This window comes from Bombus affinis, chromosome 10 (genome assembly GCF_024516045.1).
Source record: "Bombus affinis isolate iyBomAffi1 chromosome 10, iyBomAffi1.2, whole genome shotgun sequence".
NCBI lineage: Eukaryota > Metazoa > Arthropoda > Insecta > Hymenoptera > Apidae > Bombus > Bombus affinis.
The window spans coordinates 1546395-1572800 of record NC_066353.1 but is presented as its reverse complement, the minus strand read 5'-3'; the positions used below and the strand labels follow the sequence as shown (position 1 = coordinate 1572800).

The 26406-nt window shown below is 40.1% G+C and overlaps 1 protein-coding gene across 14 annotated transcripts in view; it reads right to left on the bottom strand.

The window, feature by feature from the left end:
* The window catches only part of LOC126921379 (LIM domain transcription factor LMO4.1), a 479425-nt gene that overhangs the window by 50025 nt on the left and 402994 nt on the right, over window positions 1-26406 (bottom strand). For all 14 annotated transcript variants that reach the window (XM_050732924.1, XM_050732927.1, XM_050732922.1 and 11 more), the window contains one exon: window positions 26114-26322. In XM_050732924.1, coding sequence (XP_050588881.1) covers window positions 26114-26322 — 209 coding nt within the window. The remainder of the gene's footprint in view (window positions 1-26113; window positions 26323-26406) is intronic.

Here is a 26406-nt window from a genome sequence, read left to right as displayed (position 1 = left end):
CTTTCTTACTGATCGTACCATATTTAGAACGACTCTTGAGTGATTCGACGAGACAACCAAGATCGACGCACAGTGTTAAAAAGTGACGATTCGATTCTGCTTGTTTTGCATTTTTCTGTCGCTGTATGCACGAAATGATTCGTAATTACAAAGCAAGAACACGGAGACGCTATAAAAAGGGGTGAAGACATTCGAAACGACGGTACTCGTTAGTGAGTGGACGAAAGTGGTCCGAAGTATTTGCCAATTAATCCAACCTCCCTTCGTGACTCGTCAATTTCTTACATAATTCATGCGCGTTCCCGCGCTTGTGTTTGTTTTTAATCGAAATTCTCTGACCCCGTAAGGAAGCTGGAAACGAACGCTCAGACGATCGTCAATCGTAGCGATTAATTAATCGCTGTCTGCCGAAACTTTACAGTTGATTATGATTCGACGAACGTGCACGCCGGCTGATCGAGAATATCGCGATAATTAAAATCCAACAGGAAAGTACAAAGAAATTTTGATACAAAACTCTACGACAGTTTTTAAATAGATGATCCAAGGTATTCGTGTCACAGATGGTACAATCAGGAGAATAACTTAATTAACAATTAAAAGAGAAAACTTTCAAATAACCGAAATATTCTTGTAAGCACATAAATTTTGTAATTACCATTTAAGATAATCTGTAAAATGCAAAAATATGTAAACAAGTATATTAGGAAAAATATACAAAGATTCAAAGTAGAATACTTAATGGACTATTTAACTGGTGAAACGAATCTCTATTTATATTCTACTTCTAACATATCAATAAAAATATGAATTTACTTAAACATCCGCAGCCTATTAATAATATTTGAGATTCGCCTCATTTTCAGTAAATATCCTAATACTTATAAATGGTCTTTTATTTCCATTTCACCCTACCAGTCAAAGGTAAAGAACGACACTCGAGAAAAAGCAAGTTATATTTCAATGCGCCTCATCTAGCATCATAAGCAGAGTCCAGGAGTTTAGACACGCACCCTCTTTCTATGTCTAGCGTCGGGCGGTTTGTCATTCGAGGCACGCCGCCATAATTTGATATATTAGGTACACATAAGCGACGGCTGATCGCGGTTATTAGGTTGAGTACACGGTAGAACCGTCCCCGAACGTAGTTCGACCGAACCCTGACCTGTTCGCCAGCCCACCCTTCTCTTCACCCTTCCGCCGATCTTCCTCCTCTGTTTCCCTTTTCTTCCTCCACAACGTTCCTCCGTGTTTGTCTCTTTCCATCGCATCTGCCTCTTCCGTCCCTCTTAACCAACGTTTCAGCCTTCAAGCAATGTGTTCTGTACCCCGTGGCGCGCGCACAATGTCACACGAAGTAGCGGGAGCGCGCGCGCGCGTGCACTCTGTTTCGAACCGAACGTCGAACCACACCCCCGTCGCCGGAGAAATTCACATCGCGGTGCTATTTGCTATGCGGCCCGTAGCCGCAAAATACGATTATTATTATAGTCGTGCTCGAACAGCAGCGCTGACAGGCGGCCGCCCCCACAGGTGTTTTAACTGCCTCTCTACGGAGAATTTTAAAGAAGGGAATTTTAAAGATTGGTACATCGTGTAATTTGAAACTTGATTATTCCGTATCCACGATATCACACTATCCGTGGCTGCTTGTGGTTCTAAACAATTAAATAGAAAGTTTTGAAATTACACCATGAAAAATTTTGAAAATGTGGATAGATAGCAGAGGAAGGTAAGGGAATATTAAGTTCAATTATTTATTGAACAATCTACCTGCTATAAGGATATATAATAAAGCAAACATAACTGTAAAGTTGACATTAGTACTAGTCCGATTGTCTAAACTTCTTTGATACCTAATTCCACAACCTGTGTGCTTATTTTTGTTCCCAATTGTATACGTATTAGCATATACTACAAAAGATATTGTACTTAAGCTTAAAGATTCCAATCGAAATTAAATTAAACTCATGTTCTTATCAAAAAGAAGCTTATTTAGAAAAAAAAAAGAAAATGAGCTCGTTTTCTCTCTTGCTATTTAAACAGAAGCCCTTCGCAAACACTTCAAACGGCGTCTGCCAAAACAACGAGAAACGTCAGGCAGCATCAAACCTGGCGGACACTCGAGGAGAAAATGGAAATTCGCGGAATCGACAGATAACGACCTGTGTCGATTCATTCGGCGTATCTAAAGAAAAATCAACATGAATTTACACAAGGGCCGGGGGTCCGCGTTAACGAAACAGCCAAAAAGGGTCGGAACTGAGGCAAATGGGAAAAAAGAAACATATAGGAACAGCAGGAGGTAGGCATATCGTGGCGTAGATTAAGGGTGAGTGAGCGCTAATTCGAGTTTTCCCCCGAATCGTCACTATTTTTACAAGCAAACGATACCAAAGTGTCCACCACGGGGGTGGTTTACCCTGGAGGCGAGCTTTGAGGTGTTCCCGACTATGTACATTCTGGCTACACGATCGTCCGGTGGAAAGAAAAATTCACACTTTCCTTCCGGCGAGTCCCGAATCGTTTTTAATTGAATCACCCCGACACGACCAACTCTGCGAAACGTTTGAAATTCTAGAAACTAAACCGTGGCGCCCAGAAGATGCCCCGTTTTTAAAATATGAAGCCTGCATACATATGACAAGAATCGTAAAGAATGAGAAGAGCAGGGAGAAAAAAGAGGTAGGAAATTCATCAATAAAAAGAGGACACTTAATTAAATCTCTCCAGCCAAGCAACGAGGTACATGGTCATAAAGCAGTGATTATTAAAACACTAAATCTGTTGGCGAAATTTTACGACAGCTTAATCGCGATAAATCTGGCAAGCGGTAAAACATTTTAACCGTCCGTTTAACTTCACGCCTCCTCTTTATTTTTTTTCTCCTCTTTCCCCTCCTCGTCTTTTCTTTTCAAATTAAAGAACATCTTAGGAGATTCGACGATTTATTTTCCACGTGTCGTGTGAGCCGCAAATGTTGGATAGAAAACGCGGGTTACTCGTACATATACCTACATAAACTCGATCGCTGCGAGAGAGAGAGAGAGAGAGAGAGAGAGAAAGAGAGAGAGAAGAAGTACGACTATTGCAAAGAAACGCGGGAGTCGGAGAGAGCTTGCCCAGAGCGAGCCGTTTTACCTCAGCCTCTGCTAGCAACCCGATCCCTTCTCTTCTTTTTCCCAACTCCGGGGGTTGTTACCGACCGCCACACCACTGCACGCCCATGAATTTTAATTCTTCCCGTCGCATCCCGGGAAAAGGAACACCGCAAATATATTTTTTCCTTTTTCGAACGGTTCGTCGAAATAAAGAGAACGAAGGCCGACGTCGTTGAAAACGAGAGTGGTTGAACCGGTGACGTTGACGTTCTCGATCGTTAGCAACATCCTCCTATCTCTCTTATACATATGCACATTACGCATACACGATGATACAGGCCATAAGTATCAGGACACCTGCTGATATTTAATTCAATTTGAAATATTTAATTCTTTAGTCACCTCATTTACTAATTATTGGGCTGGGCATACCTATTCAGGAAAATTCATATTTTTATGAACACATAAATTGAGAAAGTGATAATAGAGTAACATTCTAAATTACTAAATGAAATTAATCCGCCGAGGCTTGAAGCGATTTTAATCAGGCAAAGTAATTAAACGTTGATGTTAGGTTAAAATTATTGGCATTTACGATATGTTAAATTAAATTCTTTGTACGAAAAAAAAGGATGTAATAAATGAATAAAAAAGGATGTTTACGCCGAGCTATAAAGATAAACTGTTACAAGTTGAGCGAACATAAAAACGACCATAATTCAAATACAAGGACAAACGCGTAAACCCGCTTTTACTGCCTTTTAATTACCAAAATATGTAGTGGATCGTTGCGAACAATATTCAGGGGCAGTATCAGATTTTATGCTCGCTATTCTATCTTACAATGTTCCATTTGCATTAACATTTCAAACAAATAGTTTACGAATAATAAAACGCTCTATGGAATTCTTTACAACATGTTCCAGACCATGATGAAAAAAGTTTCTCCGGTAATATTTATATTTTTCCGAGGAAAATATGTTACCAATAACAGTAATAGTATAACATGTAGAATTTTCCAAAACAATGTGGAATTCCAAACTGTAATAAAAATACTCAAATTCGATTTTTTTCTAACATCAACGAGCAAAAAATATTCCGCAGTGAATAAAACACATTTCAGAATTTGCAAAGAAAAAAGAAAACATCAATTTGCTAGAGAAATATTCAGAGTTATCTCGAAACAATTTCTTCCTGAAACGCGCGTGGCACGTGGAATACCACTTGAACGAGGTATGGCGGTTTCCTGGAGCGCGAGATCGCGATGATCTCACCGCGAAGAATCCCTTCGGAGCGTCGCAACCGTTAAAATCGCTCACCGGGACCGTTAACTTCGATTATCCATGGCAATTAGCGAAGTTCAGTTCGCCGCGAAACGGCCGCCGTTCCATCTTCCTGTCAACGTTTACAATTTGTCCGCCATTAAGGGTTATCGATCCGCGTACACGACGCGGATCCAGCGGCCTAACCGCGGAAACGTTAGGGGTCCCCTTGAAGACCGCCATGAAAATTCCACAACCGTCGCCTCACGTTACATTCACTTCTTTCACTTCCGATATCGCTTCGTAAATTACTTGATAGCTTAATTGATTACTTTCAAAAGTGATTATGCACAGCGGTTCGTTGATGGATCGATTACGTAATATAATAATAATAATCGCTTGTCCAACTTTTACAACTCTAAACTTCGTGTATAAAATTTAGGATTAGAAACTTTCCAATTTTAAATTTCGCATTCTGAAAGACGAAACAAGGGTTTGGGTTTGATATAAGGCGAAATACAGCAACAGACCGTACTAATTGAACCTTAACTTTATCGGGTTAGAATAGGAAACGAAGTATTAGATCATCCCATAAGTTCGTGACGACTTTTGTGTATACATTTCATGTGTCGATTTATAAATATACGGCGATAAGGGACGAATGCACTTGAGCTTAGCTGATCGAGAACAGGCTAGAGCAGATTTACTTGGCTATAAGATCGTAGCATAGTGAAAACAGTGACTTCTAACAGTAAAAAATCATGAGTGAAATGCCTATCTATTTTCGACATCTCATGTTATATGAATTTCGGAAAGGAAGTTCTGTAACAATTGCCACGAAAAACATATGTGCTGTTTACGGAGAAAATGCGCTTTCATCTCGCATCTGTAGGAAGTAATCCCAACGTTTTAGAGCTGGGAATTTCTGTTTAGAAGACGAGGAACGCTCCGGGCGTCGTCCTCAGACAGACGAAGATAAAATTCGTCTAAGATCTTGTTGAAAAATCACGAAGTTTGACAGTTCAAGAGATGTCAAATGTTCTGAAAATACCTAAGACAACGATTCATAGGTGTTTAAAAAAATGGGGATGGTGTCAAAGTTGAACGTTTGGGTGCCCCATGAACTTACGGAACGGAACCGTCTTGAACGAACGACAGCGTGCATGTCATTACTTGCGCGTAATAAACATGAGCCATTCCTTAAACGCCTGGTAACTGGTGATGAAAAGTGGATACTTTACGAAAACCCTGAACGGAAACGTAGCAGGTCCCAACGAAATTAGCCACCTCAACGCTGTGCAAAACCAGGGTTACATCCACGTAAAGTTCTTTTGTGTGTGTGGTAGGATTATAAAGGAATATTCTATTTTGAACTTTTATCTAGTGGTGATACCATTAATTCAGACAAATATTGCACTCAGTTAGAAAAATTAAGGGAAGCACTAGCTGAAAAACGACCAGGTTTAGTGAATAGGGAAAACGTTATCTTCCATCACGACAACGCTAGACCGCATGTCGCGAAAAGCGTTACAAAAAAATTGTCTGAATTTAATTGGGAAATTTTACCACATCCCCCATATTCCCCAGGCATTGCCCCATCTGATTATCACCTGTTCAGAGCATTACAACACTTTTTAGTAGGTAAAAAATTTGAAAATATTGACATTCTCAAAAATAGCTTAGAAAATTATTTTAAAGAAAAACAAGAGAACTTTTATCCAGACGGAATAATGGCCCTACCAGAAAAATGGGAAGAAGTTGTACAACAAGAGGGGGATTACATTTTTTCATGATACTGAAAGGTATGTAAACAATCTTAACATATATAACCACTCGAAAAACGGCACAAACTTATGGGATGATCTAATAATTTAACGAAAGAATATTTAAAGACTCGCGAAGAAAAACATCGATTTTCAAAATATCAAATGTCAGGAATTAAGTCAGTTAAACATTTACGTAAGTAAATAGTAATCTACGACGAAATGAAACGGCAAAGTAATCGACCTTTAAGTTTAAGAAAAAATATAAAATGTTTAAAATCGTCTTAAAAAAACAAAAGAAAGATGCGATTATCATAATTGAACTACGATTATTAGATGCAAGTTTGTGAGAATCATCGAATTCTGCAAAAAGGCAAGGACGAAAGGTAAGTCGAGAGGCAAAAGGAAACACAAGGGAGAAATTCCAACAGCGTTGATTCGTGAGCTGCACCATGACTGGGGGCATGGACGGTTCGAGCTATTTCCGATATGGGGGCGGCATCAAACGGAGCCACAAATCACTCGGAAAGCACAGATTTGTCGGGGCCACGATTTAATTTGGCCCTGGATTAAGTTGCCCCGCGGCCGACCAGCTTGTATTACGTCTCGGATTTATCGACGCTTATTTGCGGCACGCGCGCGCCTGTATTTTCTCCTTCTTATTCTCTTCCTTCTCCCACCCTTTCTTATTCTATCCTTTAAGCCGACAGCCTAACCGGAAATCTCTGTTGAGGAAAAGTTTCGCACGAACCAATAGTGTATCGATGCATCAAGAAACAAATATAGGCGCGAAATTTGAACCTGTTAAGATAAATTCCTCTTATATCGACTGGATAATAGAATGAATTAAAATCATGTTTTCACCGAATCAAAGTCGCAGATTGTTCGTTCCACAAAATTTGTTTCTTCAAACGATTGTTCGTTTTGTTTCTTGACACGATGGTATCAGAATGAATGAAACGCGACACAAACACGGCTTAAAGAAAGTCGATAAAGATGGACGAGCGATCAAAGAGAAGAGCCAGCGTCAATCGGTTTCAACGTGTAACCTGGACCTAGACGTTTGTTATCGCGTATCTGTGCAAACGTGAAAGCCATTGGTGACCCGTTCCGGGAATATTCAGCCTGCGAACGACTCAAATATCGCGTTTGATTCGCCATCGAGCCGGGTAATGATATTTGGACAGCGCCTCGTATGACCTGGAAGGTTTACTAGAAGGGTTCGCTTGAACGTCTGCTGCGCGCACACAAACGATGTCTTCCTACACGATCGTTGAGTAATTGTGGGTAATAACGGTGTTTGCTATATTCTATAGTATTGTAAAGTTTCCTCGATGATTAGATAATTTTTCTGACAAATTGATCGAATAATTTGCATATGTATTTCAAAAGTAATATAACTCAAATGACATTTTCAGAAAAAAACGGAAAACTATTTGGCTGCTTAGAAAAAATTATTCACTAAACACATAACGTTGGCAACAAAATAGATTCCAGGAAATAATGGTTAAATATTAGTTTTTAATTTTACATTCTTCTTCCTTGAAATTCTTCTTTTGGATTTTTTATGTTCTTTTAACGTGTTAACACAGGGATGAATTACTTTCAATCGTAATAGTGCATTTGTTAAAGTGCATGTGTTAATTGTTGAAAACTTTCCCTCGAACAATGTATCCATTGCGGCTAGAAAACTGACATCGTTTTGGGTTTCGTAGAATAATTAAAAACAAAAAAGTTTAGAAATCAGTTTAAAATCGTATTATCTAGAATAACGATTGTTTGGAGATTTTCAATAGATTATTAGGTTGAGAATCTTTTAACAAATTTGTTAGTAAAAGATAACTAAGATAATGAAAGCAAGCTAAAGAATTGAACTTAATCCCTTGTTTCAACTTTAATTATATTCGCCGGATGCTTGGCTATTTTCTTAAGAAGAATTTATTATTCTTCATTAGACTTGGAGGTTTGGAGACTTGGTACGTCTCTAGCGGTCGTTCCGCGCGATCGCACCTTGAAAATCGCGAAAATCTAATTAATCGCATGCAGGAAACTGCGGCGGATGTTCGGCGCAACGCCTGGTAACTAATTAACCTTCGTCGATCCATCATTCGACGTCGTTGCAAGGGAGAGTGGGCAACAGGCAATCACATCGAAAGCCTGTTACGAGGCGAAGGAATATTAGAAAACACGGATGCCCGTTGAACGATCGGAAAACCGATTGTTCGTGCGCTACCCAACTCGTTTATTTTTTTCTTTTTTCCCATCTCTCGATTCGCGATTAATATTTTAACGACGAGTTCCGCATGCAATTTACATTGCGATTCTATTACTGCGTAAGCTGTGAATATAACATATCGAACCTTTCTGCGAAAGGTTGTAATTTTTCAAGAATAATTTTATGTATAGCATTAGATTGTTTGGAAAGTTGGTAACTGCATCTACCAGTCAATACATAGTGTATTGTATGGAACTGGTAAAGGTATAATTAACTACGTGAAATGATAAATTCTGCCAAGTTAGATAGTAACAGAAATTCATGAAAACTATTATATATTAGGTCATCCTATAAGTTCGTGCCGTTTTTCGAGCGGTTATATATATTAAGATTGTTTACATACCTTTCAGTATCATGAAAAAATGTAATCCCCCTCTCCTTGTACAACTTCTTCCCATTTTTCTGGTAGGGCCATTATTCCGTCTGGATAAAAGTTCTCTTGTTTTTCTTTAAAATAATTTTCTAAGCTATTTTTGAGAATGTCAATATTTTCAAATTTTTTACCTACTAAAAAGTGTTGTAATGCTCTGAACAGGTGATAATCAGATGGGGCAATGCCTGGGGAATATGGGGGATGTGGTAAAATTTCCCAATTAAATTCAGACAATTTTTTTGTAACGCTTTTCGCGACATGCGGTCTAGCGTTGTCGTGATGGAAGATAACGTTTTCCCTATTCACTAAACCTGGTCGTTTTTCAGCTAGTGCTTCCCTTAATTTTTCTAACTGAGTGCAATATTTATCTGACTTAATGGTATCACCACTAGATAAAAGTTCAAAATAGAGTATTCCTTTATAATCCTACCACACACACAAAAGAACTTTACGTGGATGTAACCCTGGTTTTGCACAGCGTTGAGGTGGCTAATTTCGTTGGGACCTGCTACGTTTCCGTTCAGGGTTTTCGTAAAGTATCCACTTTTCATCACCAGTTACCAGGCGTTTAAGGAATGGCTCATGTTTATTACGCGCAAGTAATGACATGCACGCTGTCGTTCGTTCAAGACGGTTCCGTTCCGTAAGTTCATGGGGCACCCAAACGTTCAACTTTGACACCATCCCCATTTTTTTTAAACACCTATGAATCGTTGTCTTAGGTATTTTCAGAACATTTGACATCTCTTGAACTGTCAAACTTCGTGATTTTTCAACAAGATCCCGAATTTTATCTTCGTCTGTCTGAGGACGACGCCCGGGGCGTTCCTCGTCTTCTAAAGAGAAATTCCCAGCTCTAAAACGTTGGAACCACTTCCTACAGGTGCGAGATGAAAGCGCATTTTCTCCGTAAACAGCACATATGTTTTTCGTGGCAATTGTTACAGAACTTCCTTTCCAAAATTCATATAACATGAGATGTCGAAAATAGATAGGCATTTCACTCATGTTTTTTTACTGTTAGAAGTCACTGTGTTCACTATATTACGATCTTATACTCACGAAAATCTGCAATAGCCTTTTTTTCGATCAGCTAAGCTCAAGTGCATTGGCATTTACGATGTTCGCTGATTTCGCTGATTTCAAAGGATCCTGTTCTTTTTTTCTTTTTGAGCCTCGTATGTCGATGAAGAGGGAAGATGAATAGGAAAAATCCTGAATCTTAATTGGGATAGTTTAATTAAAAAAAATTAAATACTCTAAGGATTTGAAGGAACTCGTGTAAAATCTGCATTATTAGATCGTATCGATATACATCATTACCATTAGGTAGATAAAGCTTTAGTTTGTCAGTCGGTAACAATTTAAAAAAAAATACGTTGTTAGAGTATATAAATGGACAGATTATCAGTCGGTTCAGTCGGTTTGACGTATCTATCTGCAGCCTAAAAGGTTCGTACTTTCATCACGCTGATACCTTGTTAAAACTTTGCCAATCAGTTTAATTAGAATTTTCTAACTGTTTGGCTGGAACTCGAGATAGCGGAGCATTGAATTCGATCACTACGCGCACTATAGCCACTCAACTTAGAATAGAATTCAGGTTAGATCCTCGATTCGGTATCTCGAGTTCGATATGTTGAACGACTTACATTTTATTTTTCTTCATTTTTATCGAAAGAAACCAACCGAGTCACCAATATGAGATATCCACTGTGATCCTTGCCAATTCCAACTTTTTCAGACGATCGTATTAACCCCTTTAACGCGGTGCGTATCGTTTTCTTTCCTGAAACCGGTTCTCGAACTCACCTCTGTTATTTCGTGACTCGGGGAATATTTTTGTCCGAGTGGATATTCTTCTGAGGCACCGATGCATAAATTCGGTTTCGTTTCAGATGCCTTCGTCGATAGCCAGCCCGTACTAAACTTCTCGCTTTCAACTGGCTTACAGTGCTCTCGTACTTTTCACAATGAGATAACTCCGTTATTACTATTAATTGAGATTCGTCTAATCATTTCACCCTCCATGTTGTATATATATGTTATTAATTAACTATTTGTTTCTGGTAAAAGTGATCTCAAATTGTAGCGCATTACGTCTTCTTTGTAAAATCATTTAAAAAATATTCAACCATTGCTTGTAATTAAGAAAATAGAATTTTTCTTCCAAAGTAAAAATCGAATTCCGTTTTGAAAGAGATAATTATAGCTCATTGATATAATCTCTTATTCATTCATTATTTCGATAGATTGGTTTCAGAGAGAATGGGACGAACATCTGATGTTGTATTTATACTCTACGGTTATGCTATTATTGTTACGTGCTAAATAGAACAGTCACAGTGACGAGCATGTTTCGTAAATAGAAACAATCCGTTTTTACCACTCGCGTAAAATATGTAGATATTACAATATTTACAGCGACATATATTTCATTCGTGATACGAACATTTCGCACTAACCGAAAAATTTCTTAAGGTTTATGAAATGGTAAGTTATGGTAGCTTATGTCAATGGAAATATCGAATAAGGATCTATAGCACATTTTGGTCAAAGTTCAATTAACAGTAAAATATGATTCTGCAATTCCTTTTGGTCTTAGTATACACAGGTTGCAAATATTTCGTCAGAAGGCAATATAACGTTGCGCATAAGAATCACATTCGTCACAGCTTATCGAATATAGTGTAACATAAAAACCATTCTTTCCCGAAATATGCTAGATATGGTCTGTAGATCCTTATTTGAGATTTCTATTCAATTCTATTTGCATCTAGCCTAAATCGTAATTCGACCGATTTATCGAGGTAACAAGAACAGCCATGGCCAACGATTCTCCCTTTGAACGTAGACGATTCCACGTTTCGCGAGTTCCCTGCGACAAAGCGTCGCGTTTGTCACTAGCAACGTATTACACGGACATTTATGCGTGGTTCGCGTTGACAGGCTCCCTTTGAGGTTAATAATAGACTCGTGGCTGTGCGTTCTTAATATTTCAGTAATCGCCGTGGCTGACTACACTTTATACGTTTAGCCGTTTCATCTTTGGTGCCTGGAATACGATGTTCGGCGATCATTCTGTTAAGATTTGCTTTACTTTGCTCTACGCTTACTCTAATCACAAGACCCACATATAATGTACAGCCGAGTTTAGATTCCTGGATGTAAATTTGGATGTTCTGTGCGGTTTTTACGGAAGTTACAGAGAGTTTATGGTCGTTGTTCAAACGAGGTCTACGAAACTTGAAATAGTAGTGCTGATTGAGATTTTACTAGTGCTTGCTGTGGGCACTGTAATAAGACGTTGCCAGTTTTGTGACCTCTTCTCTATACACAGTGTAAGTCTCGCGACAGAGAGAAATCCTTTTTAAGTTCTTCCTTTCACAATGGACTCTTTTGATTTTTTACTATGAGAGAATTCAATGATATACGCAGTTTAATTGTTTAAACGGTACAAATTTATCAATCCATCAAAACATCACAGATAAATTGATTAACTTTATAGAGGTTAATCGGTTGATTTCTGAAGTATTAAATCATTGACTTATTAACATAATTATAGGAAATTTAAAGAAGTAAAAATATGCAGAATGCGTATTATATGCATATTATATCTACTAATCGTGTGTTCTCTAATTCAGATTAAGGGGATATTCTAGTCTAGAGGCACGCATTTCGGGCGGTTTTTGGAGCTCTGTACAAACGAAACAAAAAATATTTTTACTATCCATTTATTTATCATTTGTTTATTGATATTTTAAGATTACACAAAAAATTAACCGAGAAAAGCTCAAAATTCACAAAGTTATGAGCTGGCAAAGTGGAGGGTCCAAAAAAGGGTGTCCTGGCGTGCATGATTTCAACCCTTCTTGTCATGTGAAGTAAAAAAGCCGAACAGATTCTTAATTAGTATAGATGCAGCTATAGCATGAACCTTAAAATATGAAAAAAAATTTTCAATTTTTTCAAATTTGTAAACTAGAATGCCCCCTTAAGATATTCTCAGAGAAGCATAATTAATTTGCTTTTCTAATACCTCAATGGACTTTGCTATTACAGAATAACCTAAACGAACTTCAACTTTGAGTTTTAAAGTTTCGAAGGACGCTCACTTTTCGGATAATCTTCAGATATTCTTTTGGCCTTCATCAAGGGATACTCAGCTTGAGATTTCTATTGTTCAGAGATTTAACTTGAGATTAAGCTTAATATTCAAATTTATTCAGGCGAGCACGTTCGCTCGATCTGTGAGAAGAAAGGTTAAAAGGAGAGGACCTTTTCTTCCGGTTAATCGTGCACCACAGAACCGACAACTGGTATCCGCGGCCGAATGAAATGTTTGCCTGCGCGATCGATACTCGCCACGTTCAGGATCGCGTGTTGACAAAACGATGCCATCGATGTTCATTAAATATTCAATAGCTGTTGCTCTATGACAATTCACGCACCTGTCCCGCCCACATGAAACAATGGCAACGAACGTTTCGAGCAAAGGAAACCTACCCCTTCGCAGAGAAATCAGTTATCTCTAGACACCGATATCGATGAAAATTGCTTACACCGATGGAAATTTGTTAGAAAGTTTATATTTCAAATTCTAAAGTCTTTCACATACCCGATATAGGTGCATTGGTTATTGATTGGAAAAATAAAAGTTACAGGAAACTAATTTAAAAGGTATCTGTTCTAGTCGTTCGATAAATAATTTATACACAAATCTGTACGAAGTAATTAGCGAGCATTCATTGTCAGATATTATGTATAAAATAACAACTATTTTTTATTTTTATGAGAAACGATGCGCATGTTTATTAATTTATTGAAAATTAATTGGAAAATAAAAATTCTCAATTTGCATCGCTTCCAATAATAATCCATCGAACTAATAGTAATCGAGATTAAGTTGGACGATTCATTTTAGAGTACATCATTGTAGTTTATATTCTGTATTAATAGCATTTATCGTGTTAAATATCAAATACAAATTGAAATTAGATATCTGTGTTTACATATTCACATTATTGCGAAGAATATTTGTTATTATAACGATACTAATTGAGGTATGATGCGTTCGCCGCTACTAAAATATAACGACGTGCCATTTGTATCTTTTATCACGAGTAAGTTATTTATTTATCTTAAACAAGCACATCTATTTCAACACAGTGTTTGGCTTATATCGGAACTAGACATAAGCCACATGGATCAACCCTATTCTTTCTAATAGTCGATTAAAGATAGAGGAAATTAAGATCCACCAATTACAGGTACTTTTGTTCATCATCCCCTTCTAAAAATCACTCGATGTTCGAACAACAACGTATTACACCCGAATCAAATTTAAATCACTGTAATCAATTCTAACTAACAATTAATTCAAAATAAAAAAAATCTGATCCACCAACTTCTACTCCACTATCCCCCTTCCATCCTTCAACGAGATTCGATCAATGAAAAAGATTCGCGAATAGGGAGCAGCTCCCGACGCGGAAGGAAGCAAACACAAGTCTCGTCGCGGCGCTTTATTCGAGCGCGTACACGTGAACGACGTTAGTCCCGCATTGATTATTCCCCGAATCAATTCCGAGTGAGCCGTCCTGTCGACGACGACGACGACGACGACGACGACGACGGCGGCGGCGGTGGCGACGAGTGTGCACAGGCCGATGCTCTTGCATGTTCGCGAAAAATCTAATCGTTAAAGTAAAGCTCACATTACGGTCCCGGGGACGTTTACCCACGATCGAACTGCACACACGCGCCAGGGCGAACCCTTTTCAGCAGCTGAATAATAAATGCCGCGGCGATCCCCATACCTCGAAACGTATTTGTCCCGGCGCTACTGCTGCTCGGCCTTTCCTTTGACGTGGCTACTCGATAACGTCGATACTCATATTCCCGCGTACCTATGTATGCATGGTCGGTTAATTGCTGGCGAAGGAAACATGAAAAACCTGCACCCAGCGATGGCGCGCAACTTTTCCTTTTGCGTGAAAATGTACTTTCCTTCTTCGTTTGGGTCAAGTACCTGCCATTTCTGGACAATGAACACACGGTAGGCCATCGAAGAATTTAAACTTGAATTTGTTTCGTAGAGTAGAACACAGCATATTAGGATTTTCTTGTAAACTTTTGTTCTGTCATTATGAAGTATATTGGTTGGAAGTGAGAGAGAGCCTGATTCGCCAATGGGACAGCGCTTCGCAATTATGTATCATTTTAAAGTCTAAGGTGTGCTCGATATATACCAATCTCCATGTGTGATTGATAAGTATCTGTAGTGGTACTCGACAACAAACTTTCCAACGGCTTCTGTCCCGTGGCTTGCTACACAAAACAGACTCTATCCCTCGGACAAGATGACTGCCAGATGTCTGAACATCTTCGTTGCATACCTTCAACTACAATAGCTTAAGGACCCGCAATAAATCTTAGGATTTCTCTAGTTAAGGTCCTTCAAACCGAACAAATATTTTTTGGTTTTAGCATTTCTTAATTTATTATCTACTCCGGAAAGATACGGGAAATCTGGTTTTTCTCACGTATGATGCTCCCAGCTAGCAACTTTCTCTCGAGGGCGGTTAGCATCCTTCCTCACCCACCAACCTGGTAGATTAACCAATTAACAGCGACGTCCATTGCCCTCACTTTCCTAACTTTCCTTAACGAATCCGATTATCTCGTACCCTTAGACACACTCATCATAATTTTCCTCCGCAGCATCATCGTCACAGAAACTACAGTTCCTTGAGCAGTCATCATCTTAACTTATATCGCGCACTCTGCTTAATCGCTATCTTAACTCATCGTCTATCAGTCGAGTTGTAACGGAGAAATGCGAATCGTCAGTTGTAATCGCGAGTTCTACGTAAAGTGTCGAAAGCGAGAATTGCTAGTAAATATACTGTTTAACACGTTGACTGCCACGACACCCGTATTCAGGTGACAGCAAAGTTTCCGGTAGGGCCGCGTCACCCGTATTTGGGTGGCGCTTATTTGACTACTTGCGAAGGATCGTCGTAGGTATTTGAAAAGATATTCTAGAGAAAATAATAAAACTATTGAATTGTTATAATAATAATACGAAAAAGGTTTATTAAAAAAATTATTTACTCGCATTACTAAAATATCGATGGGAGTATCTAGCAGAGAACGCTTGGTACTGCGGCACGCGTGGCCCGACGGAGATTTCAGTGGAAACACGCGTGCAGTCAACGTGTTAAACATCTCTGAGTGTTCCTTTGGCACCTACCACATCCTATCCACCTCATATCAATCATTAATTATCATCATGGAAACAATAATTCGCTATAATTATCAAAAACATCTTATAACTGCATTTCGTACTAGCCAATAATAGCTAAGCTTGTAATAGTCACATTATCGAAACAGATCATTCTCAATTCAGTGCTTTAGAAAAGAGCACACCATTCAAATCACACTCCTTTACGAAAGTCGAGAGGCTGTTTCACGACCTCGATAGGACGAATCGTTGGGTACTCGACAGGCAAACGAAGCAACGAGAACGAGGAGAGGCAATTAGCCGCGCGACGCTCGCCTCGTTATCTTTCCTTCACCGGTTCACTTCGCGATTTCCTCAACGTCGATTCTCATACGGTACATCGCACGACGATCTCTCGCCTTCTCGTGTTTTCTGAAACGTTACCGATCGCATCGCGCGCCTATTGCTCAACCTACACGTTAGCCACGGAAACTGCTTATGCAATTGGCGAGTGCCGCGGGATACGTGCGCGTCAATTAGCCCCGTCTATCGCGGAACGTTTCAATTAGCCCATGAAGAAATCATTGAGAAAGAATTCATATCCAGGCGAAAGTAATAGAGAACTGTTGCAGACGCGTTTGCAGGGTTTCTCGCTTAACTTCGTTTCCAGATATCTCGAATTTGTGACGTTTTTGTGACATACTGAAGATTACAGACGAAGCATATAAATACAGTTTCTTCCACTTTCTGATCTTGATATTATTTAATAGTTAAAAGAACGTACTTTGATATAACAATTAAAAAGAGCAACAGTCTACCTAGTCCAAAGATATGCCTACGTACCTAAGTCTTTTAGTGGCAGATTTCGTGGCACTTTGAAAATCGATATTTTCGTTGTGTTCTATCATAAATTTAAAAAACAATATTTATCATCACAACATCGCTTGTTTGGACTTTTCAATTTATGAGACTGATTAATGTAGCTTCTAAATGACTTGATTAATATTATTAAGGAATAAGTTGCTGTCTGATGGATATCAGCTAATTGGCGTTCTGCAAAATATTAGACGCTGACAGAGAGCGGTATCATAACAGCTTTACCCAATTAAAGTCTATGAGGCGTCCAAGCAAACTATTCAATGAACATTATATATAAAAATTACGTACAAACGTTATACATAGAAACTAGTATTTTTATATTCTACGCATCAAAGATTACACAAAAACAAAAAAAAAAAAAAACAAAAAAATGAGAAATTCGGTATGGCCCAAAACGAAGTTGAGCTGAATTTCGTATTCGCAGGGAGAGGGTCGGCGTCGAGCCGCTTAATATGCCGTCGCGGTTCGCGGTCGAAATACGGGAACACAAAGCTTAACGCCGTCAAAGGTGGCCCAATAATGTCGTGTTTGTTATCGACCATTATTAGCCAGATGTCCGGAATTTCGACTAAATTGCCGACAGAAATTCCATCCCCGATCGAGGGACCGCGTTAGTAGTTAATATCGAAATGCGCCGTTTCATCGGTAATAAAATCAGGGGTGGACCTTTTGCGTCCATAAAGTCCCGATCGAACATTATCTTGCCGTTACAGGCTATAATCACGGGGCCCGTTTTGTCGTGTTTGCGTTACTCTGCCACCTATGGTTTACTATAAAAGCTGTCAAATGAAAAATTGAGGCTCTTCCACTAGGACGATAATAAATATCGAAGATATTCGATACACGCTGAGCCATTTGAAAGACCTCTCTGACATTACAAGTTGTGATTTTTTTGAAATGAGATCGAATATTCCCTTGTTGGAGCTATCGAAAATATATACAACGTTTAACACGTTGATCGTCGTGTTACTAGATTTTTTTACAATGATTAAAATAACACATTTGCTAATTTGAAACATTTTCAACGATGCAAATAACTTGGATAACGTTATGGAAGAAAAAGTACTCAAATACAATATAATATTTCGTAAAAATTAAACGTGGCGATGTGCTATATTTCAATTTAGTGCTGTTCCAAGGACAAAGTATATGGATTAAAAATCGCGTGTCCGTCAAGGTGTTAAAGAGATTGTTTTATATAGGAACTTGTTTTTTAGATTAGATACGGAGATATTACTGTGATTATTATGTAGGGTAATGTCGTGTTAGAGCATCGACTGTCATTATAGCAATACGCTCGCTGGAGAACGGACGTTGTTATTTGCTAAGCGGTGAAATATTACCTTCATTAAGACAGCCGTTTCCAGGGATTAGCAGTCGAAAGAACGTACAATTAATTACGACACGTTCGAGCCGAGCGCTCGTGTTACTTCCTACCAAGCATCGGACAGGAAATTTACGATCGCTTTTTGCCCCCCATCTCGAAAATCTCGTAACCAAAAAGAGAAAAAAAAAAGCAAATTATACGAGATATAAACACTTACGAGATACGTTTACGAGGCAAGGTCGGAGATCGTATTATATTCTATGTTAAAGATCTGCTTCTAGACGAATCAGTATATAATAATCATGCGATAACAAGTTACAATTTCTCTTATTAATCCTCAGAAATCGGACTACTCTAATAATATCGCAGACTAGTCAAAATGGTTCAAAATACACATATAGTTATCCATAAAAATCTTCGTATAATCTAGATTTTTAACCGATAATATTTTTTATAAAATAAAATCCTACAAAATTTCATTGTAACGTTAGTATATTCCATGCTAAGAATAAGAACTGGATCCAAGTACAGTTAAAAACGGAAATATCTTTAATAATTCAAAAAATCTATTGTTGTTGGCTTATTTAAATATAGGTACATAGTACGAAGAATATTCTGCAAAAATTTCGTTAAAAGACTTCCAAAAGTTCGCTTGGAATTATAGTCAAAGTTACCAGAGTGCAAATATAAAAAAGTAGACGAAGAAAACTAACTTGGGCACCAGCATCCGGTCAAAATGACCGGGGTTCAATGTCTGACAATTAAAAACCAAAATCCCCCATCCACCTGTCAAACCTACCAACCTGCAAGTACTAATTAACCCACTATCTCGGTATTAAGCAGATCCCATTGTGCAACGGTTTCTCGACGAACCAGGGTCGAGGAACATCCCACGCAAGCCGAGCGTGAAGCAGTGGGCCGAGAATTGGAATAATTAGAAGTCACCGGTCGCGGGCGAGTCACGAGGAGCATTACGAACTGCGGCGGTCAGGACACGTCGCTGACCATGGACAGGAAACTTTCGAGGCGAAAGGTGTGAAAAGGGGCTCGTAGGGGTGAGAGCGGAAGACGTGGGACCGGTAGGGGAATAAGGATGAAAATATCGTCTCGATGGTAGCCCGAATTAAACGTTTAATTGTAAAGGCAACACGTATGAGCGTCGTATGCGGTGCAAAGAACGAATAGAAAGAGGAATGGTAGGGAGACTTGGATGTAGAAGAGACAGAGTAAGAGGGTTAGGGGAGGTTCCACAAGGATCGAGCCGGCGGGGAAGCGAATATGGGTAGGTCGGAGGTGAGAAGGTGGCAGAGGTGGAGGTAGCAATTAACTTCTCCTCGCGAGATTAGAGCGAGATATTACGAGATATCGAGCGACTTAACGGCAACACGCGAGAGACTTCAAAGGCAGTAATAAACTGTCTCTAATGAACCCCTTATCGTTGCTACCACCACCCTCAAACTTCTTCAGCGACCTACCACCACTACTACCACTACTACGAAACCAACACCCCGATAGTTGGCAGCAGCCAACGACTAACCAGGCCGCTTGTACGTGTCCGCGTGTTCTCTACCACTCGAGCCCGCATCGGTCTGAACGCTGAAATACTCTTCTTCTTACTTTGCCTGCATACCAAACCCGCACTTCCTATACACTATACATGCGACACGACCAGCGTGTTTCTTGTCGCTTGTTTTTCTTCCCTTTCCTCTTCTTAAACTTTTTCTCCTTCACTTCAGCGGACTTTTTTCTGCAACCCTTTGCCCTCTCTTATCCGTGACCCTCCTCCGCGCGCGCCGCGTCATCAGATCGTGTGTTGTCGCACGACCAACGCGATAAGGTGCCATTACCACGTCGATCGCGATTCCTGTCATGCGGAAAACTCGTCCCGCCACGTCGTTCGCGTGCCAGCCTCTATTACACTCTCACCACTTTGTAAATACGTTCCACCGTCCGAGGAACGATCGTTCGCGCGTATCACGCTGCTCTTTGCACCCGGGATGCTGCGTTGATCGCGCGATCAACGATCCTTTGCCGGTGAACTCGTGCGACGATGTATAACCAACGGTGATACGATGAAATCTTTCATCGAAGAGTAGGATGCCTCGTGTATCGTGTGCATTAGATCGATTTCTAACGCGTCATTGATCGCGTGTCGACGCGGAAACCGCCGCGAGAAGAACATCCCGACTGTACTCCGATCTGGCCGAACCCGTTCGGCTTTTCTTTCTTTTTTCTTTTCATTCCAGCCCCTCAAAGTGACAACGGGGCGAAGAGCCGCATGTCACTCGACCGCGTCTGCTCTTAATGGAATTACAAGCTACAAACCGGTCCCCGGGACCGCGAAAGGGTTAGAAAGCGAAATGGCGGGATCGCATCGGCGATGTCCTCTCCCGGCAAGCAGCCGGCCGGAATCGCGGCACGACGGCAGACGAAGCACCCTGTCGCCGGGCTCCGTCAAGCCCAATCATGTTGATTCAACAAAGTACCCACCTACCCAAATTGCTGGAATTTGGTATTCGGCCAGAAAGACGGAGCGAGGAGAATCAGAGAAAACGGTGAACAGAGAGCGGGACACAGAGAGAGTGGGGTGGAGGGGGTGGACGGGAGGATGAGGAGAAGTGGAGAAAGAGAGAGAGAGAGAGAGAGAGAGAGAGAGAGAGAGAGAGAGAGAGAGAGAGAGAGAGAGAGAGAGAGCGAGGTGCTCTGAAGCGGTCTGATTGCACATCTAGGCCAAACCAGCACCACGACGACGTCGCTCCAGCGGAAAGCCGAGCGATGATTGGCCGCTCTCTTCACTCCGCAACCCATGCCCCTTCACCCTCCGTACACCTTCAATCCCTTCAGTCCTCGTCCGTGCACCCGAAACCCGATGGCGTTGGAGGCTGGGGGTGATTGGACGCATCTCGGTGATTGTGGCACCCGCCACCCTACCACCCTCCCTCTTTCCTCCCGAAACTACCACCCACTCAGCCACCCACCCTTCGTACCCCGTGTGTCCCGACTCGAACCGTTCCCATACCTATACCCAAACTCCCCCATCTTCCTCTCTCTCTTTCTCTTTCTCTCTCTCTCTCTTTCGCTCCCTCTTCTCCCCTTTCTCCCCATTCCCCTCGTGCACGGCTGTAAATCGAGTTTACCCTCTTGCCGTGGCTCAGCCCTTCAATCAAACTGATTGAAACATTCCTTGAATCCAAAAGAAACGAACCACTACCTCCTACCCTCGCCTATCTCTCCGCTCTGTCTCTCTTTTCTTCCCCACGCTTATCCTGTCTCACTTTCTCTCTGGATCAACCTTCTCTTTCGCCTTTACTCCCCATTCACTCGGTCGATCGCTGGTTCTCCCTCTGTTCCGGGTATCCCTCTCTTTCTCACTCTTACACCAGCTGTCTCTGCTGCCTTCTATCCACGGATGTGCAATTCGACCGTCTCTCTCCCATCGTCCGTCGCGCTTCTTTCTCGGCTGGCTCCCCCTTCTAGCAACCCCTACCGCAAGCCTGATGTCGATGCTTCTGTCGCGTCACTCTGCTCCGGAGTGCTACTTCTCTCAATTCGGATAGCGGCTTGTTTTTCCTTCGAAATTTCACGGGGAAATTTTCTCGACGAGTTACGCCTTTGCAGGCAGATGAGGGGGCAGGAGGCGGCCGCCTCCCGAATTGTCGTGGCTGACTCGCAAGTATACACATACGGGTATACACGAAGAAGGACCGTGACGTGGTTGTGTCTTGCGAGAGTCGTTCCGTCAAAGGATTGTCTTTAACGATACTGCCGGCTCCGAGTTCCCGGGTAACCTAACGAGCAAACTGAACAGGATATTAAATTGAGGCAATCGTTGCCGGCAAATTGAACCACTTTTCGTTCTGTCGAACTCCCGCGATGAAATATGACGTTGAATCTTGTTTTATGTATTTTAAATATCTCTTATTCTCTCGGAGTTTCACTTCCATCTTCCAAGTTCGAACGATCGATCCAAGGACACTGGCGTACCATCTTTTCCAAAATTTGCCTCTTTCGATTCAATTTTTCCGTCGCCTCGAATTCTTCCTCGGGAACTTCGATCTTTACAGAGTCAAACTTACTTCGTGTAACTCCACTCGCAGTGAAAATACATTTTCTTATTTTGTTTCTATTCCCCTTTCTTTTTTTTTAATTTCACTAACAAAATATACAGCTTTCAAGTTACAATATACATCCTAAATGAGTTTCCTGCGAAACAGATCAGCGAGGAAAACACGCGATCGTAATTAACGCCAAGTTTTACTCGCATTGTGTTTCCAGCGAGATCGATTTCTAGGACGACGTCCGACTTCCGGAAATACGAAGGAACCGCGCGCGCCACTGGACATCTGGATGGACGAATCCGTCTCCAATTCCGGCATGCGGGACGGAGACGCCTCGTAATCAAATATTGATACTACGCTAGACTAAATCGTTGGACTGTGCTAACAGATTAGGGCGTACGTGTGCTGCTGCGGACGAGTCTCTCGCGATCGGTTCGACAAGGAAGGACCACGACTAACGCGGCCACGAATACAAATGTCCAACGGAATCTTATAATCACAATAATTCAATAGAAAACGAAATTTTCTATTGTTACGAGAAATCTAAGATAAAACTTTCAACGTTTCCTTCTTTAATCTATTAATAGATTTTTTATATATTTATAAACAGGATTGTACGAATGACGGATGAGAAGGGACTACGTTTACCACGGTCACGAATGTAAATGATCAAAGGAATTTTATAATTAATGCGACTTAAGGAAAAAACAAAATTTTCAATTTTCACCTGTTCTCCTTTTGTGTTCATCGCTAAAAATGCGGCTATTCATGTGTAGAATTATATATGTTTCATTAGAAATGTCTCCATTTAATAACATTTTCTTCAATCTACTTTTATCTTGCTTTTTTAAGCCATTTTGCCAAGAATGCAAAAAAATAAAATAACAGATCTGTAATATTATTTACGAATGATGAAATAAATTAATTAGAGGAATTAAACGCCTGTACCAACGACGGTATTAATCATTAAATTTTTAATTTTGGACTAGATCTTGTATATAATTACATGTATTAATATTCTTGTGATTATGATCTGTGATATTTTTACGATCTTTTCAAAGCAAAAATTTCAAATGTTCCTTAAAGCCTTCGCTACACGAAACCAGTCCCCGTCGAAGATCGTAATAAAGGAATTAATTAAACGAAGTATAAAATTTCATAACGACCAGCCGACCCGTTTTACTTCGAACTGCCACGGGGCTGAATATTTTCCTTCATTGTCGACCGTTTAATTAATTCGTTCCATCCCCGGAACGCTGGCCAATTCGTTTCAACTACGTGTCACTCTCTTTCATGTTTATCTAATTTGTCAATTCTCCAACAATTACGTAACTCTCAAGAAAAAAATAATCGAAAGAAAAAAAGGCAGGTAATACAACTTTCGAAATATTAATTTATCCATCCAATCTACTTAATGAGAATCAACCATAAATTTATCAGATTATATATATGCTGTGATCAATAACGAGAACAAATTACGTTTCAGTATCTATTTCATCACGCTCGCTCGTTCGAAGACTGTATCATATATTTTCCAGGTTTAATCAGAGATGAAAAGAAGCATCGTTTCGCGGCGAATTAATAGGTCGACAAAGGAAAAAAGAGAATATGGACAGACTCATTGGATTCTGTACACACCGGCTGCCCCGGCCAGATTGTGCCGATCTATTTTAAGGTGATGCCAACTAACTTCTGCGTCTGTTTCTCATTAAATTGCGCTTTGACCTCGAATCTTCTAAATTTGGAACGGTCTCCGTCGATTAACCGTTTTCAAACGCGACGTAGACCATCTCGGTGATTTTTCAATCTATTGAGAATGAGAATCGATGTGACATATCGACAAGATTGTTTGGAATCCTGAACCTTCGACAATAATACAAGTCTAAATATCAGTAATTTAATGACCGGTATCACATTATAGTGGAACAAACAATGTTGAAAATTGTGAAGTTTTCAACGCTATATCGATACATCATTAAGATCGCTATAATAATTTTGTCACATAATTTTTACTTAACCTACCATAGCCACCGTATCAGAAATCAAAGTTTCCCATTTTCCCTTCGTTTAAACTTAACGAACTAAAAATGAAGAACCTCTGCTCACTCGATGATAAACCATCTATTCAAGAAATCGATGATAAAAGGTATGATCAAAGAGACTCGCGAACCGGGGCAAAACATCACGTTGTTACAAAGACAGTATTCGAAAAGAGGGACGAAGGAATCGGCCTATAATCAACGGCTAAGTGTCACAGCGAAGTGACAGCTTCGTAGATTGCAGCTATTTTGCGCCAGCGGAATGTTGATTGTTCGATACTTGGCGCCAACGAGTCTGTTCGGTTGGTGATCATCGATGCACCGGAAGTGGTGCGATTAATTCAGCCGTAGTAAGCGTTTATCAGCATGAAAACGTTGCGTATCAATTATCGTTAATTCCTATGTCAGTTGCGAATCTATGCAACTTCGCTCATATAATCCACGCCTCTTTTTCTTCCGGCGCTTAAAAGTTTTATCATCTTCATCGTATTACTTATCCGCTAGTGTAGACACGTTTAATAATCGAACAGGCTGATACGAATACGCGGCCACGGAATTAATCGGTCGAGCAATTGCGTGTCTGCGATTTAATGAAGCTCTAAACGCGACGTTCGTGCCGTGTAATCCTGTTTCGCGATCAATCAACGGCTGCGAGTTGGGACGTTTCAGGCGAGCAATCGGGTCATCCCCCTAAGTAACGCCAGCGTTTCCAACAATTGATAATAGCACCGCTAAAACGTAATTTGTACTTGAATAAACGTCTTCTATAGAAATTAGAGTAAACGGGAAAAGATTTATAACACTTGACGATAACGCTCGATTCAAGTTTGTATAATCAAGTTGGAAGAATTTTAACGAAGATTAGGTTGCGGACGTTCATGCATTTATGGGAAATTCAAGTACTCTGGATTCGCATAATACGCAAAAAGTATATAGGATATTCAAAATTGCTCCAATTATTATCTCCACGTGGCTTTCAGTTCTCTAACAATTAATTACTACTTAATTCTCTACTAATAACTTCTCATAGAAATACAAATTTACATAAACATTCGCAGTTTGCTACTGCCGCTGCTGCCAGTGACATAGAAACCGAAGAATTTTAACGACGAATACGATTAAAAAAGTATCGAATAATTATAGCATATCTTTCCTAGTGTAGCGACACATGAGCGTAGGGAAAGTTCAAGTTCAAACGGAAAATTCAAATCTGGGAGAGACCCATATTATTGTGTCTCTGAATACTAACTTTGTTTTGGGTTACAAAGTCTAGAAGAAAAACAACTTTGAACATTGCTTAAAAAATTATATTGCATAAAAAATAGAAAATTGTTATTGCTGTTTCTTATAATCTTCAGCCAGAGTTACACAAAGAGGTTAACCTTTTGTGGTAACGTCCGTTGATATAAATGTATGAACATTAGTATTATTATCTATTCTTCGATTTGTATAGTAGCATTGAACGAGCGATTATTAAAACCGGTATACACTATCTCTGCATTTGTACTTATTTTAATACATCTGACTATTGCAAATTCATCCATTCGTTACTTTATCAAATACGCATACACGTTATAACCACCTCACTAGTGTAATTTCTACACGCGAAAATTGCTATTATATGTGATTGATATTTTTCAGTTTGTCTCTTTCATACATGAAAATATAGAAATATTGATGTTGTTGGGAAACGAATTTCGCGATCGTACGAATTTTGTAGTTCGTTTCACAAATTCGTAACGATACTCGTACCATTAGGTAGTTGAATGGTTAGCTGGGCTACTTCCAAGAGAAGTGAGTACGACCCTTACCTTCTGTAGTCGCTTTTGCAGAGGATCATGCCGCTCCTGGTGTAGCACGAGTGGCCGATTTCCGCCAGTGCCGCACCACAGTACGAGCACTTGAGGCAACCGTTGTGCCAATACCGATCCATCGCCAGCAACAGCCATCTTTCGACTATTTGACCGCCGCAACCAGCGCACTGCTGGATCCCCGTTGGTCCACTTGGGCCACCTTCTTGCTGTAGCAAAAAGGAAACACCATGTTTCATCATAATTTGCATAATTCCTTATGTAATACTAAAACTTGCAAATCAATTTATTCG